Source organism: Pezoporus wallicus, unplaced genomic scaffold (genome assembly GCF_028554395.1).
Source record: "Pezoporus wallicus isolate ANWC-B61680 ecotype Strahan unplaced genomic scaffold, APGP_CSIRO_Pwel_v1 scaffold_8224, whole genome shotgun sequence".
Lineage (NCBI taxonomy): Eukaryota > Metazoa > Chordata > Aves > Psittaciformes > Psittacidae > Pezoporus > Pezoporus wallicus.
The window spans coordinates 670932-687928 of record NW_026641935.1 but is presented as its reverse complement, the minus strand read 5'-3'; the positions used below and the strand labels follow the sequence as shown (position 1 = coordinate 687928).

Genomic DNA, 16997 nt, shown 5'->3' with positions numbered 1-16997 from the left:
GACAATAACCTCTTTTCCTTCATAAAGACCGTAACTGGTGGATAAATTTTCCAGCTTGCTTTCTAACTATTTCCTGACTTTCAGCTATCTTTACTAACAGGAAAGGAAATCAGTACCTGCCTTTTCTCCTTAGCCATTTCTGATGTGTGCACAAGGGAGTCAGGGTCTGTGTTACAGTTAGGTGGCCCTAGCCAACTCCCATCGAAAACATCATCCCCTTCCTTCTCCTGTGGGCTCTGGAGCAGGGTTATAATTTAAACCTGGCACAAGGAGGAGCCTACTTAGTTCCCAACAGCTCCTTGCAGCCAGTGCACAGCTGCCATGTACTCCTTGCACTGGCATCTTCCAGCTCTTACAGGCAAATGTGATGGCAGCTTCCTAATAGAGGTGAAGGACACAGTCTCTCCTGGTCTAGCTGACCATCAAAGGGGGGGTGAAGGGCTGTGGCAATGGGCAAGCAGAACTACCTTCTGCAGCCCTCCATAAGCATGTTAATGGAAAGGGAATACTCAGGGATGCCCTTGTATCTGCAGCTGATATCAACTCAGTGCAGTAAAAGAGATCTCTCCTGCCTCTAGGCAAAAAGAAAGCAGCAGAGTCAAGAACTGGGGGGAGACTAAGGACTGCCTTGGGAGGTGGGACACAAGCCACTCTCTTCCAGCCATGTGCTGCTTGTGGGAGTACACATGAATAAACAGGCACCTTTATAGAAACACAACACAGGTTTCTGTTTTAATGAGAAAATAATTATATACTTGCATTGTAGGCCTCACAGTCACTATAAAACAGAAGCAGGATAACATTTAAGTGGTTAACATACAGAAAGCCAGGTACTGTTGAAACTGGTTGATAAGTCATGACAAGGAAGCTGCCTTTTGGTTGCCAAACATGTCAATGCTACTCTATTTTCCTTCAGATAATGTCAGTACAGAGCAAGATGAAGCTCAAACTGGCAGCTTTTTAAAAAAATTGTTCAGAAAACCTGCACTGTAACTCCAAACTGATTATAATCACAAATGCTAATGCTTAACTATTTCTCAATACAGTTTCATTAAAACCAGTCTTTGCCACGGGAAAGGATCTGAGCGCTTCTGTGGAGACAAAGTTAACTCTGTAATAGTGCTCTTGTTGCATTTGATAGTTACATAGATATGTATTACTGGCATATACTTATAAACACCTAAGCTTGGTAGCATGCAAATGAAATAACAGAGGCAAGTAAACTGCATCGCACTCCTGTTACCACAGCGCTGAATGTGTGCTGCTGACTATGCATGTCCATAATTTCTGGAAGAGAACAGAAGTCTGCTGGGTGAAAGTTTGGCTTTCCTGGACCGATACATGCAAATACTTTTGTCACAGGGGCCAAAAGCAGATGTTTCTGGTGCAGAGGACTCCTGCCTGTCCTCTCCGCATCACCACATCCCCTTTCTAGGGGAACCATTTTATTTTCACTTCAAACACTCACGGCTGATTGTGGTGGGAGGGAAGGATGTGGCAAAGCCTGAAGAGATGTCTTGTGATGGGTGATCAATGCCACTGGCTTCCAGGGAGAGAGCAGGAGGGGAAACAGGCCTCCAGGTTAAACAAAGATGCAGGTTCTTGGGAAGGCAGCGCAGGGCTGCCCTGCTTTCAGGGCAATATTGGGGGAACTCTGAACACCATGATTTTGGTGCAAGACCACCTCACTGCAAGTGCAGGGGCCATCTCTTCTGCTCAGGAAACACCCTTTTCCCCAGTCTCACTTAAGCTCTCTCCAAGGGTGGAGGGGGCCAGGACTCCTCTTGGTACAGATGCAGAGAGCTCACGGAGGTTCCATGATGTACGGTCTCACTACAGTGCTGCACTGGTGGTGGTGCTTTTCCTATAGTCAGGCATGAATCACAGCTGTTGGTTACCATGTTTGAACAATGGGTACACTTCATTAGGAATATAATTCCTTCATAGAGTGCTTTGCCATGCACCTGGGTTTAGAGAGCATCCTTGAGATAAGCTCACTGCCCTTATCACAGTGAATGCTCTTCTGTTTTCTATTCAACAGCACTTAGGGAGACAATTGGCAGAACTGAGTTAACAGGTATATGTAATTGTATTTGCTACAATTCCCTGAAAATGAGCCTCAAAATGTTAAGTGTCCATGGACAGAAATCACATGCTGGAGGAACTGAAGTGGGGAGGTGGTGGTGTGGGGAATAATTTGGTTGCAAGCTCTGTGTTTAAGAAAAGCACCAGAAGTATGTTCACAGTATCAGTACTTATTTTAAATGAGCTCAGTGTTTCAGGATAAAACAGCACAGCAGGTCATGAAAACAAGAAAAGGCTTAAGGGAGGACCTGGCTAATGGTTTCTTAAAAACATGTCAAAATAATAATTGTTTATAAAAAAGACTGAATATCGAAAAAACACTCAGTGCCTTTTTTCTGTCACCTCCAAAACTTGTTGTTTTCTAGTCCAGAAATTATGGTTCCTAGTTGTAAAATATGCCTATAATATTACTTGGTGAAAAGAAAAAGTAAGTCCGCTCTACACTACATACAAATACAAAGCACAAGAATAAATACCACATTTCTTTTCCTAATTGTCAGCTTACAAAACTGGTCAATACTTTGCAATCGTGACTCATGCAAATATGATGTTGGGTCAAATTTTAATATCACAAATACTGCATTAACTCAGTGCCTTGTTTTTATATCCCCGTTCAGGAAAAAAAAAAAAAAAAAAAAAGAAGAAAGAAATTAGCACTCACACCTACAGCTGGTAAACAGCTTTGGAGAAAATAATGAGTACACGCACTACCATACGGTTCCTGGTATGCCAACCTCATGCACGCACCTGCACACACACATGCACACACGCACACATGCCTGCACACACACAAAGATCCACACTAATCCTTCACTGATGATCCCAAGTCTAAGCAATAACTAAAGGCTCTATGGTTTGTCTGTAGCACTGAAAACACTGGCTGAACGGCAAAACTAATGTTTTCTTCCCATGCCTGCTCTTCCTTGCACACTCCTTCCAACCCATTATGCCCTTTAGCTTTTTTTTTGTTGCCTGGAAACGTGAAGACTTCCACAAAGCATTGTACTTCAAAGGCTTCTTACGTTGTATAAATATAGTTGAAGATCTAACTATTTTTCTTATTTCATACCTCTCTTTAGGCCAGAGACTGGCTTACTTCAATTATTGCCTCATTTAAAAATTAAATGTCCTTTATCTGTATCCCTTTCCCACTACCTTTCTACTTCAAATTACCCATCTTCATAGATTTTACACATATGCCACTTTTCCCTCCCCACCATCAAAAAATAGTTGTTATCCACTAAATACAGATTTTCTATTAGAAACTTTGCTGCGTAAATATGCTCTGAGAACCTGCAGCTCAGGTGATATTGCAAGCATATAGGATCCTAAAGCTAAGTTAATCCATTTGGCTTAGCTCTCATCCCCATCTATTCCACTCCTAAATTGTGATGGCTTGTGTTTGCAACACGAGGACTGTTTTACTGCGTCTACTGGATTGTACATTTGCAATAACTACCTCCCTGTTGGTTTTTCCTTTCAAACAGATTAATTACTAGAAGGGGGAGCAGAACCCACCCACCTCCAAAACCACCCCAATCCCAAACCCAACCCTTCCGTCTTCTCAAAGGAATAGCAACACAGGGCAATATTGTTATGTTTTGTGGCTGGATAAGAGTACGCCGAAGTAACACCAACAGTCTGGGTGCCGCGCTGTGGATGGTGAAGGAACTGCAGACGTGTCTGACCAGTTGCTCTGGGGATGGTGATGCCAGGGACAAGGCAGGGCTGCCAACTGGGCCAGCGGGAAGGAGGGCATGAACCCTGGCCGCAGGCTCCTCCACACCGACCTCCAGCCATGCATTCCCACCCCGTGCGCTCTCCCCATTGCATTATTTCAGAGGAGGGATGGAGGGAAGGAAGAGGGCGCTATTTTCTAGGTGGGTTTTTTCCTGTTGTTAGACAATTGCCAGGAGTCGGATCATTTCTGTGTCTATGTGCATCGAGTTTGTTGTGTATTTAATTAATAAATATTGGATTAAAATGCTGCTGCTTTCATGGTGTTTTTTATGTTTGGATTGTGGTTTTTTTTCCTTCCTTTCTCTTTTTTTTTTTTTTTTGGTTTCGGTGTGCCTGGTCACTGTCTTCACACTGCAGTGTGGTTATTCATCTTCCTCCCGGTTGGCATAAATGCCGGCTTCCCAACGCAGTGCCAGAGCGCTCTTTCTGCGGTTCACCCTGGTCGCCTCAAGGACCTGGTCAGGAGAGAAAGGGAAAACACAGCACATCACTCAGCTGCCCATGGCCCCTGTGCCAGGCTGCCCTGCACTGTGCACCCAGGGAGGCAGGGACCAGCCGGGCCTGCCCTTCCTGCAGAGCTCCCAGTGCTGCATATTGTGCAAACTGGGAGGGCTCATGCGATGAAGCACTTGCTGTTGTGAAGGTGGGGATGGCACACAAGAGCAAAGACACACCATGAGAGGACAGAAGTCGTAGAAGTTGTCTGGCAGCATCAAGCTCACTTCAGGTGAGCCCCAGCTGCCCCTTTCCAGTCCTCTCTCTAGCCCTGCCTGGGGAAGGCAGGGGATGGGGTCTTGGTCCTCTCTCCAGAAGCAGCTGTACACCTTTGGTACCAGCAGCCAGTTAGCACCCAGCAGCTTTGCCCAGAGGCTGCACTTACAGCCTGGAAAGCAGTCTGCTGCTTATTTCAGCATGTTACCCCTGTAGGCAGAACTAGGCAGCCTCTCCTCATCTTGTGGTCTTTGGCTTGCAGCTACACCAAGAGCGAAGTCTATTCACTGTGATCAACTGCTCTTGGAATGAAAAATCAGTCCATGCATATGGGAACGCAAATTTACTCAAGGAGGACTTCCACGGCCTGCAGAGTGTGGCACAAGATGAGCCCTGATACATTCACGTATTTTTCATACACACACAGAGTAATAGACACACACACATATATGCACACATGTAAAAACATACACATTGTGTATGTATTACACATATGCACACACATAAGCAATTAACTAAAAAGTAAGAAACAGCTTTAATATGTGTTTAAACAAGGTTAAAAATAATCAGACAAAACCAAAGGTGTTACTGTGACATGCATCTCATGTACTCCTTGGCAAATAAAGCATGGCAATGGGTGTTCTTCTCCCAGCAGAGTGAGACATAAATGGGTTTGAAGCCTTCTTACAGAAGCACATGACAATGATATTTTGTGACCAAGTTAACAGCTCCATGATCAAACTACAAAGCTGTCAACATCCACTACCTTCAGTGTGTTCTAAACCACAGAAGTTAAGTTTTGAAATGTTTACACAGTCAGTTAAAAAAATAATTGTAAAAAAACCCAGCCCAACAAATATGTGACTGTTCACTGAAACTATGTGTGCCATCCCCGGTCCCTAACGCTTCCTGCAAGCTGCTCCACACGCTCTTTGAAGTGTAGCTGACCTTCTGAAGGGATGATGCTATTTTATTCTGTGCAGAAAGTCAGAGGCAGTGAGGACTTAAGTCTTGACTAGAATAAAAATAAATAATTTAAGACTAAAGAAACTCTTTCACCTTGTGACAAGCTGTGGTTTGAAAAGCATACAGGTACTATAGGCTCCTGTACAGGCAATATTGGGAAATCAGCTCTGGACTGTCAGCTGAAATTACAGGCTATAACTTTGCTTACGGGAATGAGAACACACTTCTGCATTTACACTAAGATCCAGACCTCCATTCTGGAGCTGAAGGTAGGGTGGAGTTTTGCAAGCTTTATGATTTCCTTGCCTGCTAGTTTGTTTTGACTGTGACTATGAACAAGCCAAACAACTGAAGGCAAAATCCAGCCAACAGAGACAATGTTGAGCTGAAGCTCCACCTGTCTCCTGGCACTGAACAGGGCTACAAAAGCTGGTCCAGGTCCACTAGAGGGATTTTTTTTTTTTCCTGAATTTTTCCCCAAATCATGCCTCCTGTTTTTTGCAGAGCAACCTCCGGGGAGCAAGGCTGAGAAGTTTCTATTTTACCCAGTAGAGGGCAGATCTGCTCACAAACCTGATTAATTCATTAAACAAAGTAAGTACTAGAATCGGTAAAACAACTCCTTCTGAGACATCACCATGTAAGCAGTGTACTGGAGCTGCTTCCACTGCAGGGTTGTGGACCAGTGGTTTAAACTGCTGGTATTCTGAGTGCCTGAACCAGGGAAAGACAACCCAAACTGAACAATGAGGAACCAAGACCGGAACCAGCTATCAGTGCCTCATCTTCTCTTCTCAGAATAAGAAAAGCGGCTACTCCAGGGTTAGAAATGAGGTGGGGGAAACCAGTAACTTCTTTTTTTTTGATGGCAACAGACAAATACTGCTAGAGTATCTAGAAGTCAGGAGACTATCACGACCAGTATGGGATAATGATTAAATAAACCACAGAAAATTACTGTTCTCCCGCCTAGATTGAACTTCACATGAAAAAAACAGAAAATTCAGTGCAAATTTCAAACCAAAACTGCCACTGTCACAGAGTAGTGGTATTTTTAAATGAGATCTGCTGAATTTGGCCTGCAGATTTATGCCAGCTGAAAAGAAAATGGATTTTACATAATTTACAACAGTTTCCAGTCAGTGTCTTCCTTGCTGAAAATCACAATGCTGTGATGGTCTCTGGTGATGACTTGCAACAGTCAGGATCCATAAATATTGAAGATCTCTGCTTTGGATTAATCACTGTCTCTTTGTTTTAAAAGATGGCAACAGTTTATTCCACTTAACCCCTGTCTGCAAACGTGCCCAGAAGCTTCTGCAAATATTGCTGGTTGCTCCAAGGAAAACTGTTTCCAGAATTACAGCAGAGATACTGTGAGGGCATTGAATGTGGACTTTGCCTTTGCACGAAAACAAATACTGATGTCTGGATTAGTATTACTAAACAAGCCCCTTAAATAAGAGAACAGATACTAATAAACTAAAGGTCCATTTGAATAGCTAGTCCAGAACTATTTTTCTAACCGACTGAAAAGAGTGTTTGACCTAAAATAATCCTCATTTTTACTAGCCTCTGTCAGTTTAACATCCACTAGAGGAAACAATGGGGTAATTATATTATGCAACTGAAATGACTGCGTGAAGAATTGGGACTCGTCAATGGAGCATTGAATTTGCAACCCAGGAAGCTGCTTGCCTAAAATAGCAAATGATCTCCATTTTAGGATATTTTTGGCAAATGTCAGGGCTGTCCATACACCCATTATGACTCCATCACCAAGAAGCCCTCCACAGCAGGTCAAAGAAAGTCTTTTGCTTTAGTTGTCGTGGCTGGTTTTGGGGATCTGTAGCATACCGCATTTTGGCCATGTTTCAAAATGCTACCTCAGTAGTATCTCACAGAGTGGTGTGGGCTGAAAGGGACATTAAGATCCTTTAGTTCCAATCCCCCTTGCCATGGACAGGGACACCTCTCACTAGACCAGGTTGTTCAAAGCCCCGTCCAACCTGGCCTTGAACACTGCCAGGGATGGGGCAGCCACAGCTTCTCTGGGCAACATGTTCCAGTGCCTCACCACTCCCATAGTGAAGAATTTCTTCCTAATATCTAATCTAAATCTCTCCTCTTTCAGCTTAAAGCCATTCCCCCTTGTCCTGTCACTACATCCCCTTGCAGAAAGCCCCGCTCCAGATTTCTTACAGGCCCCCTTTAGGTACTGGAAGGCTGCTGTAAGGTGTCCCTTGAGCTTTCTCTTCCGCAGGCTGAACAAGCCCAACTATCTCAGCCTGTCTTCCCAGAAGAGGTGCTTTGGCCTTCTGATCATATTCACGGTCCTCTCTGGACTCACTCCATGAGGTCCATGTCTTTCTTATGTTGGGGGACCTACAGCTGGACACAGTACTCCAGGCATGAATCTCATACAGCATGATTGATATTAAGCAAACTCAGGATAATCTCCCCTAATTTCGAAGATATATATAGTGGTAAGGCCAAAAGCAGATTTCGAGGATAAAACCAAAGTATGTAAGTGCAGGCACTTGCATACTTGGTATCTGTGGTCTCTTTAAAAGGATATCCTTGTAACACAGGCTGCAACAATTTGGAGGTGATAAAACCACATCGACCTAATAGAGCAGGATGTAGTCTGTTGCATGTAGGTTAACTTCAGCAGTTACTACATCTTGCTGGGGTTTTGCTGCTTACTGTAGTGGACCTGCCAGGCTGATTGCATGGAAGCCCCTGCTCCCAGATGACACAAGCTAGGTCAGCTCCAGTCCTGCCAACAGCCATTAAAATTAAGCCATCTGTCTGCACTACAGAAGGATAAGGAGGGCTTTGGTCAGTAAGAGACACAGATCAGCTGTCAGGTCAGTAGAGAGCAGAGGGATATGCCAACTTGCCATTCTTCCGAAACAACTGCCCAGCTTCAGCTAAAGATTTCCAGTGAGAATCAAATGGTTTCTTCAGTCTGAGCCTTAACACTGGGGATTAGCTTAGGTGGCATACCTCCACCTGCATACAGAACTTGTGTGTCCTACAGTCTTTTTCGTCTCTATGCCCTTTCCCATCCATGCACATTCATTTCCAGCTCATTACTCTTGGTGTCATTATCATTTTACAAGGTGGACACGCAACTATTCCTACCAGAAGGCCAAAGACTGGGCATGTAAAATCTACACCTGAGCTTCTGTCTCTCACACAGTATCAAACGCTCTGATCACTACTTACCATTCATAATTGTAACTCAGAATATTGTGCAGATACTATGGGGGAGAAGAGGCCAAACCTCTGCTTAAAACCAGGTCTCTGAAAACACTGATTATTATACTCATTACACTGATTATTTCTCTATAAATACTCTACATAAAGATCAATCACTGGCTGGTATCAGTGAGATAAAACCCACACTGAATTATTTAATAAACAGGAAATGGCATAGTGTCTTTGCTTTATTCCCCAGGACAGAAAATGTTCATATACTTGTCTTGAGGTAATGTTCATATACTTGTCTTGAGGTAGCTTGTCAAATATGTTATGGAATAGGGAAGTAGTGGAAGGGTTGATACTGGACAAATAAATGTCAATCACTACCACAATCTGCTTGTGTCTCTTACGGAAGTCCAGATTCGCACATACATCTACACAGAAAATTACAGGCAATTGAAATGTCCACATTTTTATGCACCTCATACCTAATAAACATTGCAAAGTGTAATTGGTATCAATATCTTGCTCTTAAAATTGTGTCTGGCAGAGTACCGCTTTGTAGGGATAAGGACAGACTGTGCCAGTTATTGCCTTACTAAAAAAATGTTACCGTAATACCCTTTCTTTAGGAAGTTTGACTTTCTTCTACTCTGAGACCAATTCTGATGTTAAGTTGTGGGACTCTGATCAGTCATCACATCATAACAGACATGGATACAGACAGGTTCACAGAATTCACCAGACAGGCTGTGTGATTTCATCTGATTCTCTTCTTCCACAGATGAAAGGCTGGTGTGCAGACTCTTTACAAAACGCTAAAGATTTTGGTAGTACTGAATACATAGTAATCAGAGCAAAGGAAAGCCACAGCACTCAGTATCTGAGGATGCTTGGACCCCAGTTTATCTTTGCCAGCAAAACAGTAAGAGGGATTAAGGAGAAGTTCTCATTTCATGCCTCAGGAATGCTCCAGTACTGGGCACCGCTCCCATCCCTTTAATGACAACCCTTCCCATGCCAGAAATTGCAACTAGAATCTAAGGGTTAGAAAACCAGCCACAGAAATACTTGTTGATGAGAGACATGGGGGAATATCCCTCCCCCCACCATTTATATCCTGGTTTTGATATGAAACAGCACTGGCACACAGGATGAAAATGCAAACTGCAGCGACATGCACTTGGAATCACCATGCAAAAGAAAGCAAAAATAAATATGCAGTTGAAAAGTACCTCAGAAGTAACCTTGCTAGACAGTAATTTACAGGCGTACTGGTGGAAAGGGAAAAGACCAGCATTAGTACATTGAACAAGCATGTTATAACTAGGAAACAAGAACAAAATAAATTGCAGGAACTGGCACATCCCAGAGTGTAAGATTTCAAGCAACTTTGTGTCATAAAAAAATAAGTATTGGTCAGTTTGGTGCTTTTTTTAATGATGTTGCTTGGCCAGTCTTTGTCTTGTTTACCATCAGTGCTTGATCTGCTATCTTGCTGCTTTTTTTTTTCTCTTTTTCTCACCTGTTGAAACCTTTACTGTAACACATCCTCTTTGGAAGAAACTGCCCCGTTTGCCTGAAGTTCTTCCAAGAGAAGATGTGTTTGACTTGCCCTCTGTTTCTGAAAGGCAAAACCTGCAAGCCCCAGCCAGAGTGGCTGTGTTTTAGCCACTGAAGCCAGACATAAAACAAGGTGGTGATGTTTAAAGGACAGACAGGGTAGATGCCCTACTCAAACCACTGTCCTGCCTTCTGCTGTGTCTTGTGTCTCTATGTGTCAGAACTGCTGGTATGCGCAGCGAATGAGGGGGAGTTTCCATGGCCATCAAACCTCTCCACAATACCATTCAGGAGACTGTGGCCTTCTGCCCCTTCTGCCACAGCACCCTGACTGCTCCCAATACTCAAGGAAGTCTCTGGTTCCCCTTACTCACAAAGAGCAACGCTGAGCCACATTTAGCTCACAGGACTTAATGCTCCAAGTGGCAGCTCCTTGTCTGGTTGTCAGTTAGGCTTCTTCTATATTTTGTATGCTTTTAAAAGCAGACCAGTAATGAGCTCTTTTGTTTCATTAGTTACAGAAATCTTTTTCCTGAGCACATGGTTAAATGTCCTCTGCTAACAGACCAAAACTGTTTGTTGTTTAAATAACCGCTGCTTAGCCTGGCATGTAAAATTCTAGCTCAAACTAACACTGATACAAGTGCAGCACTTCTTTTTTGAATTATCTTTCCCCAGTCAACAGCAGGAATTGTTTACAAAAGGAGAGCAGAAAAAGGCAGGGAAGAGAAAACACTCCTGCTGGTCCAAGGAAGCTCTTCCTGGGCTCTCAGGACACTGTCCTCTAACAGGATTTTGGGTAGGCAGCAGCAAGAATGCAAATCTTGTTTGGCTGTATGCAGTGGGCTTGCAGAAGGGGAGAACGACAGTAAGCCACAACACTGCAGGGCTTCTTTGTGCACTGGGCCTCTGTAGATTCACTCCAGCTTTGACAATTCATCCTAGAAAAGGATCCATCCTGCAAGTTGTCTGACCATCACCCGTGTGCTGGCAGTGCATCTTCGGGCACTGGGCAGTTTCAGTGCCTGGGCAGCTTCAGCAGCAGTGGACAGGAGCACAACTCCTCAGTCAGATGCTGCTCAGACCAGTGCTCTGGTCAGGACATCAGGGCTCAGTTCAAACTGCAGAACGGACAATGCAGTTGTGGCCTGCTTTCTAGGGGACACATGTGAAGCTCCACAAGTACCTGAGGAGTTGCACTCAGGTTAACTGAACAGAAGGAGTTAGGCCTAATGACATCTCGCATGTCTTTTGTGTGCTACAACATGTACAACAGAGAGCATGTAACCATCACAGCTGGGAGAGAATATTCCAGCCACATGCCGCTGCCTCACAGCTGGGCAAGTCACTTCTGCTCTTCATGGGGGTGGAAGAAAAGCGCAGGGTTGAGTACCAGCTGAATGCTGCCTCTTTAGCAGAGCAGCTTCTCTGCTTTTCAAGCCAGCAGACTGACAGATGCTCACTGCAGGCTCCTGAGGACCAGTTCTAGTTTGCAAGGCAGGAGTTTTATATCCCTCGTTTTTTAAAGCTCCTCCTGGCTTCCGCAAAGGGCATGAGGGTCTGACATGTCTCCTGCAAGCCTCTTAATGCCATTCAGGGAAAGAGATTGTCTGGGGTGATGCCAGAAAAGAGCACCCACCAGAGCAGATGAAGCCACCCCATTTCATAGGGTCTTTGGGGAAAACAGGGAAATCATCTCCTTCCCAAGATGCCACTGAACAGAACAAGGCACACTTCTGTGCACAAGCTGGCTTCCTATGTGGCAGCAGGATGGATGATGAGATCTTGTTTTTCAGTCTTGCAGCAGGAGAAGGGACCAGAAAGCTTCTGGTGTGCAGTGGAAATGAATCTGTTTACATTTTGAGTCAAGCCTTCTACTACGTTTTCATTAACCAGCAGAAATACAACAGGACTGCTTCACACTGTGTTCCTTCTGATTTTAATATTCATATATAATAGCTTCCAGATTAGAGAATCATACATGTTACAAACCTTCACTTACTTCCACATGCCTAATGAGGCTCTACCTTTAATGAATGTTACTAGAAAGCAGTTTCTCAGGAGAATGAGCTCCTTGGTACTAGAGTCATTGCTCTGATGTCTCTGGGAAATGCTCAAGGACTGTGGCTGCTTCAGCAAAGAGCAAAAAGTTTTACGTTGCTCTTGTATCTCACTACCTTCTGCACTCACTAACCACAGTAATGATGAGTCTGAATAAAAAACCACTTCACGCTCTGTTGGGGAACAAGTTGTATAATTGTTAAACCTGTATTTTGATAGTTCCAGCTATGGAATTCACAGATCTTACTGGTGCCTCCAAAACAGATCACCTTAATTGGGTTAAACTGTACTACAGTAATGACCGAAATTCAGGCACCCATTTCACAAAATGAAATTCTGGTTCATCTTCTGTTTGTGTTAGAAAGACAACAAACTCGGAGGAAAAAGTATGCAGACCCTGAGACATCTGCAATCCTGTTCTGCAAGACACGGTTTCTGGGGAAGTTATCCACTTAGCACACTGGGATGGGACTCTGGGTGTTCTATGAACACAGGTGTGAGTACATATTTGATCCACACAGTTCAAAAAAGCTACTAAAATAACTCACTGAAGGGTCTTGGTCATGTGTGAATTGACAGAGTCCACCAATGGAAGGGCAGTTACCCACTGCCATCGTCAATAATTAATTAATTACAATGAAGTTTAATATGAGCTGCTTTTGATAACTGCAGTTATCTCTCTCTTCCTCTCCATTGGCCTGCATCCTTCCATCTCAAAAACATTGGCCCTTATGATGTGTTAAAATCCTTGCACACATGCAAGATGATCTGAGCAGATTCTTGGGAAAGAAACAGTTTTGTTGTCTGAATGCTGGCTCTCATGAGTCATGATCTTTACTGGAAAGCAAAAAGTGAAAATGAAAAGTGTACTTACACTGCTGTCATCCATCCTTTCCCGTCTCTTGGTTTTATGTGTTTCGTAATCCTCCATGAGGGTCTGCATTAAGTTCTTGGGTCGCTGGGCTCCTGCAGGCTCCTCGGCTGGTGGGTCAGACTGTGAGACAGGGCCTTCTGTGGTGGGTGATGGAGGAGGCTTGATCTTCCCTATCTTTCCTGCAATGGCATGAAAAAGAGTGACCCTTTCTAATCTGAAGGATTCATAATTTTTCTCTAAAAGATGACAGCTGGAGAAACATTTTCAGTGGGGCTTGAATGAAGAAACAGTTTGGAATGAAATCTATGAAACAATCTCATATATCAGCATGGTCACAGGATTTTAAACCACTCTCCCTCTTTCTGAAATACACTACACCAAAACACTGCAAAACCTTTTTTACAAAACCTAGAAGGGTTACCAAATTATACAATGCAAATTTAACCCACCACTGTTGTTTACAGTAGTATCTGTCCTGTTCCCTCCTACAGGACACATTTCAGTGATCTGAAAATGTCTGTAAGATTTTGAAAAACTGCAAGATGTTTTTATCTGGCTCAGACAACACAACACACAGCATGCCACCACTGCATGCCAAGGACCACGTGCGAGAAGTGTAAAGAAGATGTCTTTTAAAGTGTTGCTGGCTTTTTCTCTCCTTCTAGTGTTTTTTATCTGTTTTGTAGTGTGAAAGGCTTTGGGTTGGTCCCTGGTGTTACTCTTCCCTGCACTTCTCTCCTGCAAGTCACAGATGACAGTCCTGGAGGGAGAACTGCAGCAGAGCAGGATGGAGTCTCCATTCAACACACCCCCCATTCAGACATTACCCTTCAGTCTCCTGCTGGGATGAAAGTCAGAGAGAAGTCAGGTTTGTCTCTGACTGAGCCCATTTCACACAGAGAAACCTGTGTCAGGCAGAGTGACCCCAGCTGAAGAGGTGGGTAAAAAGCAGGCCAGAGCAGTGAGCAGTGGGACAGCTCAGGGGGCAGACAACCCATGCTCCTCCAAGAATTGCAGTTTCCATTTCTCATCATCAGGCACTGAGCCACAAGCCACCAAGCTTGTCCCAGTGGGAAGAATGAGGGTGACAATGGAGGTCATGGGTGTGGGAGTAAGCTGTGGAGGTCCTCAGCAGGAGAAAGCAATGCTGAGCCAAAATACCTTTTCCATGGCATGTCAGCTTTTTGAAATAAGATAGTTCAAGGAAAAAAAAAAACCACCCCAAAACCCTTACAAACAAGTGAAGTAATCAGGACTGTGCAGATTGTCATGGAACTTCCTGTTGCTGAGACCAATGAAAATCCTCGCTGCTCCTCCAAAAAGCATTATGACAGTCGTAGCCACTAGAGAGCAGCCTTGAAATCTCCTGTAAGAATCAGCAAGATTTATTTTTGAAGAAAGAAGTGAAACCTGAGTTGACACTGCAGAGGACTTTCACAAGAAATCCCCTCACTTGGTTTATTTCATTTCTGACCAGTATGGAAAACCCCAGCATCATCAGTTTCTTGTTACAGGCTTAGCTTAAACTAGCCAGCGCAGGGTTGAGGCTGGGAATCTGTCCCCTTTAATTCATACCATCAGTGACTTGAGGGGCAGTTTCTATGGGCCCAGGTTCTTCTCTGTGTTACACCATCATCAGCACCACAGCCAGCCAGGAGATGCCAAAGCAGAGGCCAGCAGTAGGTCCAGAGCTGCCCATCTGCACCCATATGTGACAGCTTAGACTACTTAGCAGGAAAGAGTAAGAACAATTGTCACTTTAAGTCCAGTGAGTAAAAAAGTCTGCTGAAAATAAAAGGTCTGACCAAGGGTCAGAAATCTTGCTGTATTACTTCATCTTTACACTAAGTAACTGTCTTGGACATATGCAAGTAATACAGGAAGAATCAGGCTTCTCTGCCCAGTCGTCTGCCCAGTTTTTGCTTTCCCCCAGGGATGCAGATACATCACAGGATGCTCAGACCTCAGCCTCATACCTGAAAAGAACTCCTTCCACTCCACTTCCCCTGGAAAACAATACAAATCATAGGCTTTGTGGATCTGTGTTTTAGAAAGTGGGTATCTCCAAGCAGATCCATCTTCCCCGGGTGGAAGGCACATCAATTTCTGTATTGTGGCAGCAACTACTCTGCAGCAATACACAAACGTTCTGGGTATGCTGGGCAGTGTCACCATGAACAGTGTCACAGTTCCTTTTCACAAACAGAGAAACCAAGGTAGTAAGGAGATTTGCCCACAGCAGAACAGTTGTTTGTTGGTTTGTATCCACAAGAAATGATGGTTATCCAGCCACTTTAGCTGTGTGTCTCAATTCCTCTAAAACCTCAGGAATTTACAGCATCAACTTATCACAGATGAGCATCTCTTTCAAGTTTCCAAAAATTTTGTAAGAACAGGTAGAAGAGAGAGATCCTACCAGTGCCAACAGTGTCAGAAAGAAAAGCACAACCATAACTGAAGCTGTGGTTAGATGACAGTGTGTCTGAGGCTTCAGGTCTTTCAGAACAATCACAGGAAAACCCTGTGAACCTGATGCAGAATTCCACTCCAGAGCAGACCTATTCTGCCAGTTTGGACTTTGTTAGAAATGTTGCTGTGTTCATTTCCTTCTGGCAGATTTTCATCCAGATAAGGTACTGTTCTCAGGCAGAAAAGTCATTCAGCATAACGGCATCATGAGATAGGATGATCACAGGTGCTCTGTACTACCACAGTCTCATGCCCACACCTGATGCACATAGACATTGCTAGTGGTCCTTGCCCAAATTCAAGCTAAGTAATAAAGGAACTGTGCTTTGATTCTAATGGAATCAGCAGTGTCTTCCCCTCCAGGGGAAGGTCATCCCATAAGATCACCTTTAGAGCTGTTGCAAGATACCAAGTACAGGTGATAGCATCCCAAACATTTACCTACACATTTATGTTTTCATCCTCTCTCAAAGGGACTCCAAAGTACATTCTTTGGCTTCAGTTCTGGTAATGGCTCCCTCCACTCTCTGGCTTCAGAGACCTAGTATCAAGCTCCTGGAACTTGATATCTCTTGATTTCCTGCCCCTTGTTCTATTTGGGGCAGGGAGCAGCTGCTCCTACAGAAAATACTCCTTCTCAACCCTGGGGAGGGGAAGGGAAAGCTCAGGGAAGAGGCAGCTGCTGCTGTGTCCCACCCAGTCTGGTAGCTTCAGGACATTGCCTGAAACCTCTCTACAAAATCAAAGACATATAAGAGCCAGGGACAAATTTCTCCTAACCAAATCCTCTGCACAACTCTGGAGAGCAAGAGGGACTATGATCGTAACTTTATCCAAGCTGTGGAGGCTAATGGTGTCCAAATTGAAGAGCTCAGCTGATTTGCTGCAGTATCAAGAAAGAGTGACTGAGAGGAGGCTCTGGGATAAGAGCCTGAGTCACCACTGAGCAAAGAGCAGGTACCAAAGGCTGATGGCCTTGGCTGTGTTAATGAAGGTGCAAAGGAGATGGGGAAAACAGGGCACCACGTAAATAAGAACAAGTATTTTACAGATGCTGTTGGCATTTTTTGACATCTGCACAGCAGAGAGACCTTTTAAAAATAAGGTATTTCAGCACAGATTGTTTTAGGACACTAAATAAGAGTCAGGGGATAGTTGAAGTATGTAAAAAAAAAAGTTCCTTTGGTAATATGGAGCCTTATTACCACCCCAGGTGAAAGGTGAATTTCTTGTGTCTTCCTGAACATCATGTGAGCAACACAAATATGCAAACACACAAAGAAGCAAACATTAAAGAAAGAACTTCTCGAGTATCCTCTCA

At 44.0% G+C, this 16997-nt stretch overlaps 1 protein-coding gene across 10 annotated transcripts in view; it reads right to left on the bottom strand.

Annotated features, from left to right (window-relative positions):
- Window positions 1-4104: 4104 nt before the first annotated feature.
- PALM2AKAP2 (PALM2 and AKAP2 fusion) overlaps window positions 4105-16997 on the bottom strand; it is a 263373-nt gene continuing 250480 nt past the window's right edge. For 6 of the 10 annotated variants that reach the window (XM_057426043.1, XM_057426046.1, XM_057426048.1 and 3 more), the window contains 3 exons: window positions 13208-13386; window positions 9945-9983; window positions 4105-4280 (listed from right to left, as the gene is read on the bottom strand). In XM_057426043.1, the coding sequence (XP_057282026.1) occupies window positions 4188-4280; window positions 9945-9983; window positions 13208-13386 (311 nt within the window). In that variant the 3' untranslated portion in view covers window positions 4105-4187. The remainder of the gene's footprint in view (window positions 4281-9944; window positions 9984-13207; window positions 13387-16997) is intronic. The other 4 variants (XM_057426044.1, XM_057426047.1, XM_057426049.1 and 1 more) reach the window with 1 other exon arrangement.